The 19602-nt window shown below is 44.5% G+C and overlaps 1 protein-coding gene across 1 annotated transcript in view; it reads left to right on the top strand.

The window, feature by feature from the left end:
- Window positions 1-536: 536 nt before the first annotated feature.
- The window catches only part of LOC118400139 (VPS10 domain-containing receptor SorCS1-like), a 96742-nt gene continuing 77676 nt past the window's right edge, over window positions 537-19602 (top strand). The window contains exon 1 of the mRNA XM_035796671.1: window positions 537-1419. Coding sequence (XP_035652564.1) covers window positions 652-1419 — 768 coding nt within the window. The 5' untranslated portion in view covers window positions 537-651. The remainder of the gene's footprint in view (window positions 1420-19602) is intronic.

Below are 19602 nucleotides of genomic sequence, written 5' to 3' on the forward strand. Positions count from 1 at the left end.
TTGCGTTTGAAAATGTAATATACTAATACGGAATTGCAAATTATGAACACATGTCTTATAATTGGTCTATTAATGACATATTAATGACAATACAAAGTGTGGACATAGTTAAGGTCCCCAAAGACTGCTCTGAGCAAAAATAAACACATAGGCTAAGTTGATTTGAAAGTGTAGCCAAAATTTCTTGACAAAAATTAAGCAGCCTATATGCATCAATTGGTCCAATGGAGTGCATCATTAACAATGCATCAGTATGTTTTAAGGGCTGTTCCTTATTAAAATATGACTAAAATCATTTCTAATTTTCTATGTTATCCAGAGACTAAATTCCCCTAAACAGTAAGTCACCTCAAATGGAAATGTAATCATGGTAAATATGTTCCAATCATTATTTTTCTATCGTGGTTGAGATCATGTGGAAGAAAGCACATGGGAAATATAGCCCCTCTCTTTTCTCTCCTATCATGACTGAATCTAACCGCCAGCTCCTCCTCAGTGCATCGTTTGCATCACTACTTGTTTGAGCACTTCCTCGCGCACCGTATCAACCTACGTTCCCGAAACGAACGATTCAACAGATAATAATCAAACCCTAAAAAGTATTCTATTATCTACAATACACAATTCAAAGCGGACTAACTTTAACCAAGGATGGAGGCAACCGTACCCGGCTGTTGCTCTTATTGTTACATTGCTATGTGGATGTGGCTCTTTACCCTAACTTCCACCCTGGACTTGATCAAAACGGAGATAAGGTGCATTCCATCATGCCAACTCCCGGTTATCAAGCCGGCTCCACGTGAACTCTCTGAAGTGGTATTTGACCCATTTGGAAAAGTACCAGAGGATGAAATTGTGGGGTTAGCAGAGAAGTCACCACGTTGTCACCCCTTTAATGGCAGATGTAAAGAAGTCAAAGTTGCGGAATATTTAGAGCGCGTGTCCGGTGATGGGGAGGTCATTTCGGTGCGTAAATCCGAGCAGCACTTTGCAAATAAATCAAACAACCGTGGATTTAAAAAACGTCAGAGCAGGGAGAAACTTTCCAGTTCTGAGGAGCTTTATCAGCATCAAAGTGGCTCGGGCATTTATATTCCATCTGCCACCCCCAATAAAGTATCCGTCAATAACACTAGACATAATAAGATTAATTGTTTTGGAAGAGAAAATATACTTAAACGACGTGAATTATCAAAAAACAAGGTTAGAGCAAGTTTTAGGAGCCGTGGAAGGAGACGAAAGCGTAGCTTCCAGACAGCGGAGAGCAGAGCAACTTGGTCCGGATTCCGATGGAACAGTGAAGATGCCTCAACCCCGGGGCAACATGATGAGTTGAAACTCATTAGTTCTACGTTCGCACTCACAGGGGATTCAGCTCATAACCAAGCCATGGTGCATTCGTCCGGACAAAATAACAGTGTAAGTCAAACTTGGCAATGATGATTGCACCCTTGCATTAGCCTATAGCACATTGCATAATCGTTTTGAATGTATAACAAATAGCCTATATGTTCTGTATTTATAATTACAATTTAAGTGGTGGACTTGGTCTTCTGAAAGGTCTATAATATGTAGTTAAGTTGTATTGTGTACGCATCTAGTTAAAATCCTGGAGCTTGGTTTAAATTGAGGCATTGGAAGACCATGGGCACTGATAATGCCCTGGCAGTGCAGACCAGTGCAGCAGGCTGTTTAATGAGAGGATGCTGAAGAGCTGGATTGTGGAAATTGGAAACACACAAAAACACAGGACTGCCCTGTTCAATTAAAACCACATGCTTTCAATGGGTTTCAAGTCCACAGACTCAAATTGCCTAAAAACATGTTGATTTTGTGGCCAATATTTTCTTTGTTTACAAAAAGAGATTGCAATTTTGTAACTGCAATAAAAGTGCAGTAACTGCAGCGGCGAGTGAAGGAGGCTTTGTTGTGAAATAGTAAGCCGATTCTAGATTTGCTATAGGATTGGAGATGTTTGATGTGAGTCCGGAAGGAGAGTTTACAGTTTCACCAGACACCTAGGTATTTTGTAGTCATTTGTAATAATACTAGATCAGAACCGTCCAGAGTAGTGATCCTGGTCGGGTGGGCGGGTGGGGGCAGCGGACGGTTGAAAAGCATGCATTTGGTTTTACTAGCATTTAAGAGCAGTTGGAGGCCAAAGAAGGAGTGTTGTATGGAAGCTTGTCTGGAGGTTAGTTAACACAGTGTCCAAAGAAGGGCCAAATGTATACAGAATGGTGTCTTCTGCGTAGAGGTGGATCAGGGAATCACCAGCAGCAAGAGCGACATCGTTGATATATACAGAGAAAAGAGTCAGCCCGAGAATTGAACCCTGTGGTACCCCCATAGAGACTGCCAGAGGTCTGGACAACAGGCCCTCCGATTTGACACACTGAACTCTGTCTGGGAAGTAGTTTGTGAACCAGGCGAGGCAGTCATTTGAGAAACCAATGCTATTGAGTCTGCCCATAAGAATATGTTGATTGACAGAGTCGACAGCCTTGGCCAGGTCGATGAAGACGGCAATACAGTATTGTCTTTTATCGATGGTGGTTATGATATCGTTTAGTACCTTGAGCGTGGCAATCCAGATCGGAAACCGGATTGCATTAGGGAGAAGGTACTGTGGGATTCGAAATGGTCAGTGATCTGTTTATTAAATTGGCTTTTGAAGACTTTAGAAAGGCAGGGCAGGATGGATATAGGTCTATAACAGTTTGGATCTAGAGTTTTTCCCCCTTTGAAGAGGGGGATGACCGCTGCAGCTTCCCAATCTTTAGGGATCTCGGACCATACGAAAGAGAGGTTGAACAGACTGGTAATAGGGGTTGCAACAATGGTGGCGGATAGTTTTAGAAAGAGAGAGTCCAGATTGTCTAGCCCAGCTGATTTGTACGGGTCCAGGTTTTGCAGCTCTTTCAGAACATCTGCTATCTGGATTTGGGTGAAGGAGAAGCTGGTGAGGCTCGGGCGAGTAGCTGCGGGGGGTGCGGAGCTGTTGGCCGGGGTTGAGGTAGCCAGGTGGAAAGCATGGCTAGCCGTAGAGAAATGCTTATTGAAATTTTCGATTATCATGGATTTATCGGTGGTGACTGTGTTACTAAGTCTCAGTGCAGTGGGCAGCTGGGAGGAGGTGCTCTTGTTCTCCATGGACTTTACAGTGTCCCAAAACTTTTGGGAGTTAGAGCTACAGGATGCAAATTCCTGTTTGAAAAATCTAGCCTTTGCTTTCCTGGCTGACTGCGTGTATTGGTTCCTGAATTCCTTGAACAGTTGCATATCGCGGGGACTATTCGATGCTATTGCAGTCCGCCACAGGATGTTTTTGTGCTGGTCAAGGGCAGTCAGGTCTGAAGTGAACCAAGGGCTATATCTGTTCTTAGTTCTACATTTCTTTGAAAGGGGAAGGCTTATTTAAGATGGTGAGGAAATTACTTTTAAAGAATGACCAGGCATCCTCGACTGACGGGATGAGGTCAATATCCATCCAGGATACCAGGGCCAGGTCGATTAGAAAGGCCTGCTCACAGAAGTGTTTTAGTGAGCGTTTGACAGTGATGATGGGTGGCCGTTTGACCCCGGACTCATAGCGGATGCAAGCAATGAGGCAGTGATCGCTGAGATCCTGATTGAAAACAGCAGAGGTGTATTTAGAGGGCAAGTTGGTCAGGATAATATCTATGAGGGTGCCCATGTTTACGGATTTAGGGTTGTACCTGGTGGTTTCCTTGATCATTTGTGTGCGATTGAGGGAATCTATCTTAAATTGTAGGACTGCTGGGGAGTTAAGCATATCCCAGTTTAGGTCACCTAACAGAACAAACTCTGAAGATAGATGGGGGGGGCAATCAATTCACATATGGTGTCCAGGGCACAGCTGGGAGCTGAGGGGGGTCTATAACAGGCGGCAACAGTGAGAGACTTATTTCTGGAGAGATTCATTTTTTTTATTAGAAGCACGAACTGTTTGGGCATAGACCTGGAAAGTATGACATAACTTTGCAAGCTATCTCTGCAGTAGATTGCAACTCCTCCCCGTTTGGCAGTTCCATCTTGACGGAAAATGTTGTAGTTGGGTATCTCAGAAATCTCAGAATTTTTGGTGGCCTTCCTAATTTAGGATTTAGACATGGCAAGGACATCAGGGTTGGCGGAGTGTGCTAAAGCAGTGAAGAAAACAAACTTAGCGAGGATGCTTCTGATGTTAACATGCGTGAAACCATGTTTTAGAGAAGTCAACAAATGAGAGTGTCTGGGGACACGCAGGGCCTGGGTTAACCTCCACATCACCCGGGGAACAGAGGTGGAGTAGGATGAGGGTAAGGCTAAAGGCTAGCAAAACTGGTCGTCTGGTGCGTTGGGTACAGAGAATAAAAGGAACAGATATCTGGGCGTGGTAGAAAAGATTCAGGGAATAATGTGCAGACAGGGGTATGGTGGGGTGCGGGTACAGTGGAGGTAAGCCCAGGCACTGAGTGATGATAAGAGGGGTCGCATCTCTGGACATGCTGGTTATACTGGTTGAGGTCACCACATATGTGGAAGGTGGGACTAAAGAGGTATCTGAGGCATATAGAGTGGGACTAGGGGCTCCGCAGTAAACTAAAACAATGATAACTATCTTAAACAACAGTATACAAGGCATATTGACATTTGAGAGAAACATAACGCGAGGCATAAAGCAATCACAGGTGTTGATTGGGAGAGCTAGCTGACAACAGCTAATCAGCTAAGACAACAACAACAGGTAAAATGGCGATGAATGGGCAGAGAGGGTCGTTTAACTACCCACAGGGCCTGAGTTCGGGGCCTGAGTTCGGGGCTAGGGCTGACAGATAAACAAAAGTAAACAAAGTGGAGTACCGTGATAAATGAACAGTCCAGCAGGCATCAGCTATGTAGTCAAGTGATCGTAAGGTCTAGTGAACAGCAATAGCTGGAACAGGGAAGCCGTGGGGTAGTCGTTGCTACTCTAGCAAGCGGGAGACACGCCGTTTAAAGTTAACAGGCCGGGGCTAGTAGAAGCGTCTGCTCCGACGTCGGATGGAATTACGTCTGCGGACCAGTCGTGGTGGTCTGGCAGGTCGTCGTGTCGACAAAGGGACCGGGCCAGATGGTGAAAGAGGTATTGTAGTTGTAGTAATTTTGTTTGATAGCCGGGAGATCAGCCTGGTTCAGGGCTATCTTTGGGGCTGGATCACTAGGTGGTAGTTAGCTAGCTGTGATAATCAGAAGTAATGGTCCAGGGTTTACGGCAGGAATCCGGCGTTGTATTGGAGAAAAACAGTCCGAGGCTGGTAGGTATTATCCAGGCTAAAAAACAGCTGGTGTCTGTGCAGAGGGTAAAGGCCGCTAGCAGTGGCTAACAATGACTAAATAGCTAGTAGCTATTCAAGGTCAGTTTTTGACCATCTTGGTGCTTCTGGGCAGTGGCAGATATCTTGGCACAGATGCCATGCTGGGTCGTGGCAGAAGGAGCAGACCTTGCAACCCTAGCAGAAGGCCCTGCTCCCTATTAATGTACTGTGGCAACAGTGCTCCTAAATGGCTTGATCAATGGGGGTAAGTTACTGTTGCTGAAGTCCCCAAACCCGGTGTGGGCCGGGTATCAGAATGGAGGTACCAAGGTTCCTCTGTGTTCAGGGGTATTGAAAGTGTGGTATTGTCCAGGTTTGAGCATAATAAACATAATTCCTTCCTCACATTCAGACACACAGTTGTCAAGAGTGGTGGATATGAAAACAAGCATGCCCACCAATGTTCTTTTGCACAGTCCTCAAGGTGGTGCACTGTCCATTCAGGAGATAATGTATGGTCATTCACCATGGGTGATGATGATGGTGACAAGGGGGTACAGTCTGCAGTTCGCTCTGCATCCTCCTCCTTGTCAAATCAAATATCAGTAACATCTCACAAGTAGTCTAACAATTCCCCAACAACTACCTAATACACACAAATCTAAAGGGGTGCATGAGAATATGTACATGTAAGTATATGGATGAGCGATGGCCGAGCGGCATAGGCAAGGTGCAATAGATGGTATAAAATACAGTATATACATGTGATATGAGTAATGTAAGATATGTAAACAATATTAAAGTGGCATTATTTAGAGTGCATTGTATAAAGTGATTAGTGATCCATTTATTAACTTCTCTGGGGTATGCTAGCGTCCCACCTCAACAACAGCCAGTGAAATTGCAGGGCGCCAAATTCAAAACAACAGAAATCTCATAATTAAAATTTCTCAAAGATACAAGTATTATAAACTATTTTAAAGATAAACTTCTCGTTAATCAAGCCACAGTGTCTGATTTACAACGACTGCATACCTTGCGATTATGTTAGGTCAGCACCAATTCACAGAAAAACATACAGTGGGGAGAACACGTTTTTGATACACTGCAGATTTTGCAGGTTTTCCTACTTACAAAGCATGTAGAGGTCTGTAATTTTTATCATAGGTACACAAAGGTAGGTACAAAAATCCAGAAAATCACATTGTATGATTTTTAAGTAATTAATTTGCATGAAAAGGAACAGGAACAATTTAGCGCCTGACTGAGCTCATGGCATTCTGCCAGACCCCTGACTCAAACAGCTCATATCTGCTCCCCCTTCACAGTAGACGCCTGAAACAAGGTTCTAAAGACTGTTGACATCTAGTGGAAGCCTAATGAAGTGTAATATAAACTCATAGACACTGTATATTGGATAGGCATATTGGTTGTATTTTTTCTCAGGTATTTGCCTGCCATATGAGTTCTGTTATACTCACAGACATCATTCAAACAGTTTTAGAAACTTCTGGGCCTGAGTAGCAGGCAGTTTACTCTCGGCACCTTATTCATCCAAGCTACTCAATACTGCCCCCCAGTCCCAAAGAAGTTTGAAAGTGGCCAGTGATTGGGTCTAAATGTAGGTAGCAGCCTCTCTGAGTTAGGGATTGCTGTTTAGTAGTGAGAAACATGAGATAGAAGCTGTTTTTCAGTCTCTAGAAGCTGTTTCTCTAGAAGCTGTCTCTTGGCACCTGTACTGACTTCGCCTTCTGGATGGTAACGGTGTGAACAGGCAGTGGCTTGGGTGGTTGATGTCCTTGATGATCTTTTTGGCCTTCCTGTGACATCGGGTGCTGTAGGTGTCATGTAGGGCAGGTAGTTTGCCCCCGGTGATGCATTGTGCAGACCGCACCACCCTCTGGAGAGCCTTGCGGTTGAGGGCAGTGCATTTGCTGTACCAGGCGGTGATACAGCCCGACAGGATGCTCTCGATTGTGCATCCTTAAAAGTTTGTCCGGGTTTTGGGTGACAAGCCAAATTTCTTCAGCCTCCTGAGGTTGAAGAGGCACTATTGCGACTTCTTCACCACACTGTCTGTGTGAGTGGACCGTTTCAGTTTGTCTGTGATGTGTACGCCGAGGAACTTAAAACTTTCCACCTTCTCCAGTGCTGTCCCTTCAATGTGGATAGGGGGTTCTCCGTCTGCATTTTCCTGAAGTCCACAATCATCTCTTTTGTTTTGTTGACGTTGAGTGAGAGGTTGTTTTCCTGACAGCACACTCCGAGTGCCGTCACCTCCTCCCTGTAGGCTGTCTCGTCGCTGTTGGTAATCAAGCCCACTACTGTTGTGTCGTCTGCAAACTTGATAATTGAGTCGGAGGCGTGCATGGCCACACAGTCGTGGGTGAATAGGGAGTACGGGAGGGGGCTGAGCATGCACCCTTGTGGGGCCCCAGTGTTGAGGATCAGCGAAGTGGAGATGTTTCCTACTTTCAAAACCTGGGGGCGGCCCGTCAGAAAGCCCAGGACCCAATTGCACAGGGCAGGGTTGATACCCAGGGCCTCCAGCTTTATGATGAGCTTGGTGGGTACTATGGTGTTGAATGCTGAGCTATAGTCAATGAACACCATTTTGCTTGTTTGATTACCTTGCGGATGGAAAAGCTACTCTGTTTATAGGGTAGCCTAGTGGTTAGAGCATTGGACTAGTAACCAAAAGGTTGCAAGTTCAAATCCCCAAGCTGACAAGGTACAAATCTGTCATTCTTCCCCTGAACAGGCAGTTAACCAACTGTTCCTAGGCCGTCATTGAAAATAAGAATTTGTTTCTTAACTGTCTTGCCTAGTACAAAAAAGTTTAAAAAAAATATTCAGACATTTTCCCAGGCCTCTTTCCATGGTTAAACGCGGTGGATCGCGCTTTCAGTTTTGCGCGAATGCCACCGTCCAGCCACGGTTTCTGGTTAGAGTAGGTTTTAATAGTCACAGTGGGTACAACGTCTACAATGCACCTCTTTATAAACGCACTCACGAGTCAGCGTATAGGTCGATGTTGTTCTCTGAGGCTGTCCACGTGATCAAACAATCTTGAAGCGTGGCTTCTGATTGGTCGGACCAGCGTTGACTGTTTCTCGTCACTAGTACATCCTGTTTGAGTTTTTGCCTGTAAGTCGGAAGGAGCAGGATGGCGTCATGGCCGGATTTGCCGATGCGATAGCGGGTGAGGGCTTTGTATGTGCCATGGAAGTTAGACTAGCAGTGGTCGAGTGTGTTGCACGTGGGTGTAGCGCAATCAATATGCTGTAGGAATTTAGGTAGACTTGTTCTCAAATTTGCTTTGTTAAAATCCCCAGCTTCAATCAATTCAACCTCAGGATGTATGGTTTCCAGTTTGCATATGGTTTCGAGTGAAGTTCCTTGATGGCCGTCTTGGTGTCTGCTTGAGGGGGAATGTTCACAGCTGTGACTGTAACTGACGAGAATTCTCCAGGTAGTTAAAATGGCTGGCACTTGATTGTAATGAATTCTAGATCCGGTGAGCAGAAGGACTTGAGTTCCTGTATGTTGTTATGATTACACCATGAGCTGTTAATCATAACGCATAAACCCACGCCCTTCCTTTTCCCAGAGAAGTGTTTATCTCTGTCGGCGTGATGCATGGAGAAGCACGGTGGCTGAACCGTTTCCGAAAACATATTCCGAGAGAGCCATCTTTCTGAGAAACAGAGAATGTTACAATCTCTGATGTCTCTCTGGAAGTCAACCCTTGCTCAAATGTAATCTACCTTGATGTCAAGCGACTGAACATTGGCTAGTAGTATACTCAGGAGTGGTGTGCAATGTGTAAGTCTACGGAGCCTGGCCAGGTGGCAGCTTTGTCTGCCCCTTCTGCGGCATCATTGTTTTTGATTGCCTACTGGAATTAGCTCCATTATCCTGGGTGGTGGTCCAAACAGAGGATCCGCTTCGGGAAAGTCATATTCCTGATCGTAATGTTGGTAAGTTGACGTTGCTCTTATATCCAATAGTTCTTCCCGGCGTATGTAATAAGACTTAAGATTTCCAGAGGTAACGATGTGGGAAATAATACATAAAAAACTAAAAACGGCATAGTTTCCTAAGAACTCGAAGCTGGCTATTTGTGTGGTCCCGCCTTAACCCGGAAGCCAGCCGCGCCAATGTGTCAGAGGAAACACTAATGACCAAGGTCAGCTTGCAGGGGCCCGGCCCAACACAGGGAGTCACTGGAGCGTGATGAGTTAAGTAAAGCCCCCCCCGGCCAATCCCTCCCTTAAACCTGGCCCGTTATCTGCTCATATGGAGCTGTGTGCAATTCCTGTCACTCAGGTTAAAGTATCTTGGCAGATATTTCCAGGGGAGAACCTATCTCTACAGAGTGGAGACTGCACCCTTCGGTGTTAACCCAGATATGGGATCGGTTCGGCAGGGCTAACGTAGATTTTTGTTCTTCTCAATGAGGGATCTGGGCACTCCGCTGGGAACGGATTCTTTGGTGTATTAGTTCCCAGAGATCATCCGCCTGTTGGAATCTGTTGTTCTAGGCTCACGTGAGTGTAAATAACGATTGTCAGAATGGCCAAACACATTATTTAAATTAGTTTATTATAATCAAGTCCCCGTGGTGAATTATTTTGAAGTTCGCTACAAATCGAGATATTTAATGAAATAGTGATGTCACACCCTGATTGGTTTCACCTGTGCTTGCCTCCACCCCCTCCAGGTGTCACCCATCTTCCCCATTATCCCCTGGGTATTTAACCCTGAGTTTTCTGTCTGTCTGTGCCAGTTTGTCTTGTATGTTCCAAGTCAAAAACCCCAAACAGCAAGCAATGCAGGTGTAGAAGCACGGTGGCTAGGAAAAACTCCCTAGAAAGGCCAAAACCTAGGAAGAAACCTAGAGAGGAACCAGGCAATGTGGGGTGGCCAGTCCTCTTCTGGCTGTGCCGGGTGGAGATTATAACAGAACATGGCCAAGATGTTCAAATGTTCATAAATGACCAGCATGGTCCAATAATAATAAGGCAGAACAGTTGAAACTGGAGCAGCAGCATGGCCAGGTGGACTGGGGACAGCAAGGAGTCATCATGTCAGGTAGTCCTAAGGCATGGTCCTAGGGCTCAGGTCCTCCGAGAGAGAGAAAGAAAGAGAGAAAGAGAGAATTAGAGAGAGCACACTTAAATTCACACAGGACACCGAATAGGACAGGAGAAGTACTCCAGATATAACAAACTGACCCTAGCCCCCCGACACATAAACTACTGCAGCATAAATACTGGAGGCTGAGACAGGAGGGGTGGCCCCATCTGAGGACACCCCTGGACAGGGCCAAACAGGAAGGATATAACCCCACCCACTTTGCTAAAGCACAGCCCCCACACCACTAGAGGGATATCTTCAACCACCAACTTACCATCCTGAGACAAGGCTGAGTATAGCCCACAAGGGGGGACGCCAACCCAGACAGGATGAACACATCAGTGACTCAACCCACTCAGGTGACGCACCCCTCCCAGGGACGGTATGAGAGAGCCCCAGTAAGCCAGTGACTCAGCCGCTGTAATAGGGTTAGAGGCAGAGAATCCCAGTGGAAAAAGGGGAACCGGCCAGGCAGAGACAGCAAGGGCGGTTCATTGCTCCAGAGCCTTTCCGTTCACCTTCCCACTCCTGGGCCAGACTACACTCAATCATATGACCCACTGAAGAGGTGAGTCTTCAGTAAAGACTTAAAGGTTGAGACCGAGTTTGCGTCTCTGACATGGGTAGGCAGACCGTTCCATAAAAATGGAGCTCTATAGGAGAAAGCCCTGCCTCCAGCTGTTTGTTTAGAAATTCTCGGGACAATTAGGAGGCCTGCGTCTTGTGACCGTAGCGTACATGTAGGTATGTACGGCAGGACCAAATCAGAGAGATAGGTAGGAGCAAGCCCATGTAATGCTTTGTAGGTTAGCAGTAAAACCTTGAAATCAGCCCTTGCTTTGACAGGAAGCCAGTGTAGGGAGGCTAGCACTGGAGTAATATGATCAAATATTTTGGTTCTAGTCATGATTGTAGCAGCCGTATTTAGCACTAACTGAAGTTCATTTAGTGCTTTATCCGGGTAGCCGGAAAGTAGAGCATTGCAGTAGTCTAACCTAGAAGGGACAAAAGCATGGATTAATTTTTCTGCATCATTTTTGGACAGAAAGTTTCTGATTTTTGCAATGTTACGTAGATGGAAAAAAGCTGTCCTTGAAATGGTCTTGATATGTTCTTCAAAAGAGAGATCAGGGTCCAGAGTAACGCCGAGGTCCTTCACAGTTTTATTTGAGATGATACAACCATTAAGATTAATTGTCAGATTCAATAGCAGATATCAAAGACTCAAACCATCTGCCTTCAGTGTCTGCATCTGGGTCTCAACTTGTGCCCTTATAATTGATCCATTCTGACTACTTAATTTGTCGTCACACCAATCACAGTCCCTGTGGCTGAAAAACATCCCCACATCATGATGCTGCCACCACCATGCTTCACCGTAGGGATGGAGCCAGGTATCCTCCAGACGTGACGCTTGGTATTCAGGCCAATGAGTTGTTTCAAACTTGTTTCTCATGGTCTGAGAGTCTTTAGGTGCCTTTTGGCAAACTCCAAGCAGGCTGTCTTTTACTGAGGAGTGGCTTCCATCTGGCCACTCTACCATAAAGGCCTGGTTGATGGAGTGCTGCAGAGATGGTTGTCCTTCTAGAAGGTTCTCCAATCTCCACAGAGGAACTCTGGAGCTCTGTCAGAGTGACTATCATGTTCTTGGTCACCTACCTGACCAAGGCCCAACTCCCCCGATTGCTCAGTTTGGTCGAGCGGCCATCTCTAGGAAGAGTCATGGAGGTTCCAAACTTCTTTCCATTTACGAATGATGGAGCCCACTGTGTTCTTGGGGACCTTCAATGCTGCAGAAATGTTTTGGTACCCTTCCCCAGATCTGTGCCTAGACAATTCCTTCGACCTCATGGCTTGGTTTTTGCTCTGACATGGGCTGTCAACTGTGGGACCTTGTATAGACAGGTGTGTACCTTTCCAAATCATGTCCAGTCAATTGAATTTACCACAGGTGGACTCGGATCAAGTTGTAGAAACATCTCAAGGATGATCAATGGAAACATTTAACATTACATTTAAGTCATTTAGCAGACGCTCTTATCCAGAGCGACTTACAAATTGGTGCATTCACCTTATGACATCCAGTGGAACAGCCACTTTACAATAGTGCATCTAAATCTTTTAGGTGGGGGGGGTGAGAAGGATTACTTATCCTATCCTAGGTATTCCTTAAAGAGGTGGGGTTTCAGGTGTCTCCGGAAGGTGGAAACAGAATGAGATGTTTGTTTATTTAATCAATTTTAGAATAATGCTGTCAGTTAACAAAATGTGGAAAAAGTCAAGGGATCTGAATACTTTCCAAAGGCACTGTATTTTCATAACTGTTCATTATATTGACAGCAGCGAGAGCAACATCAGCACAATGATTTTGATTTTGCCTTTGCATTACATAAATCAGACCCTCATACTTAACATTAGCTATAATAAATCATAACCATTATTACTCTTTTATGGTTAGCTCCTTCAACTTGCATCAGCACTCATTCTTGCCTTAACTCTTGCAGCATCAATCTACCATTCACATCTTTACAGCAGCAGCACCAGAGTTGGTAATTTACCTTTACAACCATGACATAGTGGCCTGGTACTCATGGCTCTATTGTCCCTCTAACCACTCCAACATCAATGCAAATTCAATCAGAAATTACATCAAAAAAATAGGTGCTTTTAAAACTCACCTCGCTGTGATTGATCAATCAGTGATTGAAACTGAGTGAAAAACATGGGCATTGTGGATGTTGTTTCAAAGACTAACACAACAAAATGGACTGCACTTTCTAAGGTGATGATTCATTAAAAACCCCATATGCATCTTAGAGCATATGCATAGGCTTATATATGACCCCCCCAAAAAAATAACTGAATTAAAATAAAGTTTGCGCCATTGTACAATATATAGCCTACTGCATATTATGTGCAGCAGGAAACATAAAGAAAAACTGATTTAAGATGTCTTTAAGTAATCGCCTTTGAGTGTGGACTGTATTGTTATGCATACTGGATGGACTGTTTACCTACTTTATGCAACTGCTCCAAACTTTCTATCCACGAGTCTGGGAGAGAACGTATAGGCCTAGGCGATGCTTGTTGGTTCATTGATTGTTTATTGATTGTGCAGGGAGGTTTACAGTGAATTTGTATTTGATTTTTAATAACCTAGTAATAGGGAATTTTTTCTATTTTCATAATTATTAGGCAAACATATTTCCTTTAGCTACAGAATATCTCCCCACCATGCGTTTCCATCTCCTCCCCTCTCTCCCTCATTCCTTTCTTGAGTGTGCAGAGTTTAGTGAAATATGTTTTGTTGCTCTCGATGTTCCCGAAAAGATTTCACTTGGTTTCCCAAATTGGATGTAGAGCCCATGGCATACAGAGTTTGGGTAGAATATTACCTGTCAAGCAGCTAGAGGCTGCATGCTCCTCAAACAGTGGTTGATGTGTGGAGTGAAATAACCGGAGTAGCCTACCCTGCATGAGTGAAAAACGAAACAGCAGGGAAGTAGCATCCTTTCGCTATCCAGTGCATACAGATGACATGTATTTCTCCCTACCCCCCCTCCTGCCCATTTGACAATGGGCCATTCTAAATTTAAGAAAAGTTATTATTAAACACATGATTAAATTGAGAATAGTATGATGAGTGAAAATATGATCATATGATGTTGAGAGAACAGCCTATGCAAGGAACAGAGCAAAATCTTTTTTGATATCTTTTTCAAATAATCAATAGCCTATAGTGGCATCATACAGCCCATATACAGTACGTTTTGATTTCTAAGACATTATATTCTGTTCTTCTGAAATACATTTTCTTCATATCATAATGTTTCTTTAGACCAACCTAAAATAAATCATGGATTGATTGTGATGGTGTATATTAAATTGATGCATTCTACTTTTTAAAATGTAGATGTTCCAAAAGCGTGCATCAGCAGCTTGTATGAGTGGAGGTCTGGAGAATCTAAACGTGTTTATTTTAATCTAGGGTGAATTACCATGAGACCGGCAGTCTTTTGCATGTTTATAACTGGCTGACAAAATGTCATGACCACCACAGCCTTAACTGTGACTCAAAGTTTGGATACTTCTGTTGGACCTCAGCCCCCCACTGAGTGTGCTGCAAGGGCAAGCATGATTTTAGACCAAGGACATTGTACAAGGGTCATGACGTATGCCCCAACCCCAAAGCAAATTACAGAAGTAGATTAACTAGTGAAACCCCATCCCGGATCCGGGAGCGTAATCATCGACTGACACTAATTAGCATAACGCAACGGACATAAATATTACTAGAAAATATTCCTATTCATGAAAATCACAAGTGAAATATATTGAGACACAGCTTAGCCTTTTGTTAATCACCCTGTCATCTCAGATTTTCAAAGTATGCTTTACAGCCAAAGCAAGACAAGCATTTGTGTAAGTTTATCGATAGCCTAGCATAGCATTATGTCCAGCTAGCAGCAAAGCAATCAAATTAAATTGTTTACCTTTGATGAGCTTTGGATGTTTTCACTCCAGTTAGATAGCCAATGTTCCTTTTTTCCCCCAAAATTATTTTTATAGGCGAAATAACTGCGTTTGTTCTTCACGTTTGGCTGAGAAATTGACCGGAAATTGCGATCAATTGCGATCAATTGCGAAAAATATTCCAAATTAGCTCCATAATCTCGACAGAAACATGGCAAACGTTGTTTATAATCAATCCTCAAAGTGTTTTTCAAATATCTATTCGATAATATATCCACCGGGACAATTGGTTTTTCGGTAGGACCAATTGGAAAAATGGCTACCTCTGTATTTTACGCGAGAATCACTCTGAGAGCCATCAGGTGACCACTTACACAATGTAGCTGCTTCGGGTATTCTTCAACATAAATGCTTAAAACTATGTCACAATGCTGTAGACACCTTGTGGAATACGTAGAAAAAGTAATCTGGTTGATAGCCCATTCACTGCTCAATAGGGACGCATTGGAACGCAGAGCTTTCAAAACATGAGGCACTTCCGGATTGGACTTTTCTCAGGCTTTCGCCTGCAATATCAGTTCTGTTATACTCACAGACAATATTTTTACAGTTGTGGAAACTTTAGAGTGTTTTCTATCCTAAACTGTGAATTATACGCATATTCTAGCATCTTGTTGCTGTCGGAATTAAATTCCTCTATGTTTTATCACCCAATTAAAATTAAACACTCTGTCAATTCATAAGGATTTGTATGACCCTTATTTTATAGAAATGGACAGAGCCCAGTCTTAAAGTCAAACAGCAGCTTGACACATTTTTCCACAGGACTTACTTCCGGCGCCGACAGAGATGGCCGCCTCACTTCGCGTTCCTAGGAAACTATGCAGTTTTTTTTTTTTTTATGTGTTATTTCTTACATTAGTACTCCAGGTCATCTTAGGTTTCATTACATACAGTCGAGAAGAACTACTGAATATAAGATCAGCGTCAACTCACCATCAGTACGACCAAGAATATGTTTTTCGCGATGCGGATCCTGTGTTCTGTCTTTCAAACAGGACAGCGGAATGGATCCCATGCTGCGACCCCAAAAAACTACTCAGAAAAAGAGGGAAACGAGGCGGTCTCCTGGTCAGACTCCGGAGACGGGCACACCGTGCACCACTCCCTAGCATTCTTCTTGCCAATGTCCAGTCTCTTGACAACAAGGTTGATGAAATCCGAGCAAGGGTAGCATTCCAGAGGGACATCAGAGACTGTAACTTTCTTTGCTTCACGGAAACATGGCTCACTGGAGAGACGCTATCCGATGCGGTGCAGCCAACGGGATTCTCCACGCATCGCGCGGACAGAAACAGACATCTTTCTGGTAAGAAGAGGGGCGGGGGCGTATGCCTTATGGCTAACGAGACATGGTGTGATGTAAGAAACATACAGGAACTCAAATCCTTCTGTTCACCTGATTTAGAATTCCTCACAATCAAATGTAGACCGCATTACCTACCAAGAGAATTATCTTCGATTATAATCACAGCCGTATATATCCCCCCCCAAGCAGACACATCGATAGCTCTGAACGAACTTTATTTAACTCTTTGCAAACTGGAAACCATTTATCCGGAGGCTGCATTCATTGTTGCTGGGGATTTTAACAAGACTAATCTGAAAACAAGACTCCCTAAATTTTATCAGCATATCGATTGCGCAACCAGGGGTGGAAAAACCTTGGATCATTGTAACTCTAACTTCCGCGATGCATATAAGGCCTTGCCCCGCCCCCCTTTTGGAAAAGCTGACCACGACTCCATTTTGTTGATCCCTGCCTACAGACAGAAACTAAAACAAGAGGCTCCCACGCTGAGGTCTGTCCAACGCTGGTCCGACCAAGCTGACTCCACACTCCAAGACTGCTTCCATCACGTGGACTGGGATATGTTTCGTATTGCGTCAGTTAACAATATTGACGAATACGCTGATTCGGTGTGCGAGTTCATTAGAACGTGCGTTGAAGAGGTCGTTCCCATAGCAACGATTAAAACATTCCCTAACCAGAAACCGTGGATTGATGGCAGCATTCGCGTGAAACTGAAAGCGCGAACCACTGCTTTTAATCAGGGCAAGGTGTCTGGTAACATGACCGAATACAAACACTGCAGCTATTCCCTCCGCAAGGCTATCAAACAAGCTAAGCGTCAGTACAGAGACAAAGTAGAATCTCAATTCAACGGCTCAGACACAAGAGGCATGTGGCAGGGTCTACAGTCAATCACGGACTACAGGAAGAATCCAGCCCGTCACCGACCAGGATGTCTTGCTCCCAGGCAGACTAAATAACTTTTTGCTCGCTCGAGGACAATACAGTGCCACTGACACGGCCTGCAACGGAAACGTGCGGTCTCTCCTTCACTGCAGCCGAGGTGAGTAAGACATTTAAACGTGTTAACCCTCGCAAGGCTGCAGGCCCAGACGGCATCCCCAGCCGCGCCCTCAGAGCATGCGCAGACCAGCTGGCCGGTGTGTTTACGGACATATTCAATCAATCCCTATACCAGTCTGCTGTTCCCACATGCTTCAAGAGGGCCACCATTGTTCCTGTTCCCAAGAAAGCTAAGGTAACTGAGCTAAACGACTACCGCCCCGTAGCACTCACTTCCGTCATCATGAAGTGCTTTGAGAGACTAGTCAAGGACCATATCACCTCCACCCTACCTGACACCCTAGACCCACTCCAATTTGCTTACCGCCCAAATAGGTCCACAGACGATGCAATCTCAACCACACTGCACACTGCCCTAACCCACCTGGACAAGAGGAATACCTATGTGAGAATGCTGTTCATCGACTACAGCTCGGCATTCAACACCATAGTACCCTCCAAACTCGTCATCAAGCTCGAGACCCTGGGTCTCGACCCCGCCCTGTGCAACTGGGTACTGGACTTCCTGACGGGCCGCCCCAGGTGGTGAGGGTAGGCAACAACATCTCCTCCTCGCTGATCCTCAACACGGGGCCCCACAAGGGTGCGTTCTGAGCCCTCTCCTGTACTCCCTGTTCACCCACGACTGCATGGCCACGCACGCTCCAACTCAATCATCAAGTTTGCGGACGACACAACAGTGGTAGGCTTGATTACCAACAACGACGAGACGGCCTACAGGGAGGAGGTGAGGGCCCTCGGAGTGTGGTGTCAGGAAAATAACCTCACACTCAACGTCAACAAAACTAAGGAGATGATTGTGGACTTCAGGAAACAGCAGAGGGAACACCCCCTATCCACATCGATGGAACAGTAGTGGAGAGGGTAGCAAGTTTTAAGTTCCTCGGCATACACATCACAGACAAACTGAATTGGTCCACTCACACTGACAGCGTCGTGAAGAAGGCGCAGCAGCGCCTCTTCAACCTCAGGAGGCTGAAGAAATTTGGCTTGTCACCAAAAGCACTCACAAACTTCTACAGATGCACAATCGAGAGCATCCTGGCGGGCTGTATCACCGCCTGGTACGGCAACTGCTCCGCCCTCAACCGTAAGGCTCTCCAGAGGGTAGTGAGGTCTGCACAACGCATCACCGGGGGCAAACTACCTGCCCTCCAGGACGCCTACACCACCCGATGTTACAGGAAGGCCATAAAGATCATCAAGGACAACAACCACCTGAGCCACTGCCTGTTCACCCCGCTATCATCCAGAAGGCGAGGTCAGTACAGGTGCATCAAAGCTGGGACCGAGAGACTGAAAAACAGCTTCTATCTCAAGGCCATCAGACTGTTAAACAGCCACCACTAACATTGAGTGGCTGCTGCCAAAACACTGACACTGACTCAACTCCAGCCACTTTAATAATGGGAATTGATGGGAAATGATGTAAATATATCACTAGCCACTTCAAACAATGCTACCTCATATAATGTTACTTACCCTACATTATTCATCTCATATGCATACGTATATACTGTACTCTATATAATCGACTGCATCCTTATGTAATACATGTATCACTAGCCACTTTAACTATGCCACTTTGTTTACAAACCCATCTCATATGTATATACTATACTCGACACCATCTACTGTATCTTGCCTATGCTGCTCTGTACCATCACTCATTCATATATCCTTATGTGCATATTCTTTATCCCCTTACACTATGTATAAGACAATAGTTTTGGAATTGTTAGTTCGATTACTTGTTGGTTATTACTGCATTGTCGGAACTAGAAGCACAAGCATTTCGCTACACTCGCATTAACATCTGCTAACCATGTGTATGTGACAAATACAATTTGATTTGATTTGATTTATAAACTTAAAATGACGTCATTAGTTTCAGTACCCACCCGTGCCATCTCCGCTCTAATACAAAGGCTGTATGGTTCTCACATCGTCTTTCCCTATTAAGATGATATATAACTTGAGCTAGGACAGCTGGTGTAGATAAGCTTTCTAGCCAGTCTGGCTATGAGTTCATTCATTTCTACCATGGTACAGACAGTCATTGTTGTATTTCTTGATTATATTTGCACACATTATATTCAGTACTAAGATTAAAAAGAAAAGTAATACATATACAGTAACATAATAGTATTCTGATTAGTCAGTCCTGATTGAAATGTATACATAATTAGTCATAATTGTCCTGACAAAATATCCTGTTTACTTTGGGTACGTTATTTTTCCAAAAATGAAAAT

The sequence above is a fragment of the Oncorhynchus keta genome, chromosome 2 (assembly GCF_023373465.1).
Source record: "Oncorhynchus keta strain PuntledgeMale-10-30-2019 chromosome 2, Oket_V2, whole genome shotgun sequence".
Taxonomy (NCBI): domain Eukaryota; kingdom Metazoa; phylum Chordata; class Actinopteri; order Salmoniformes; family Salmonidae; genus Oncorhynchus; species Oncorhynchus keta.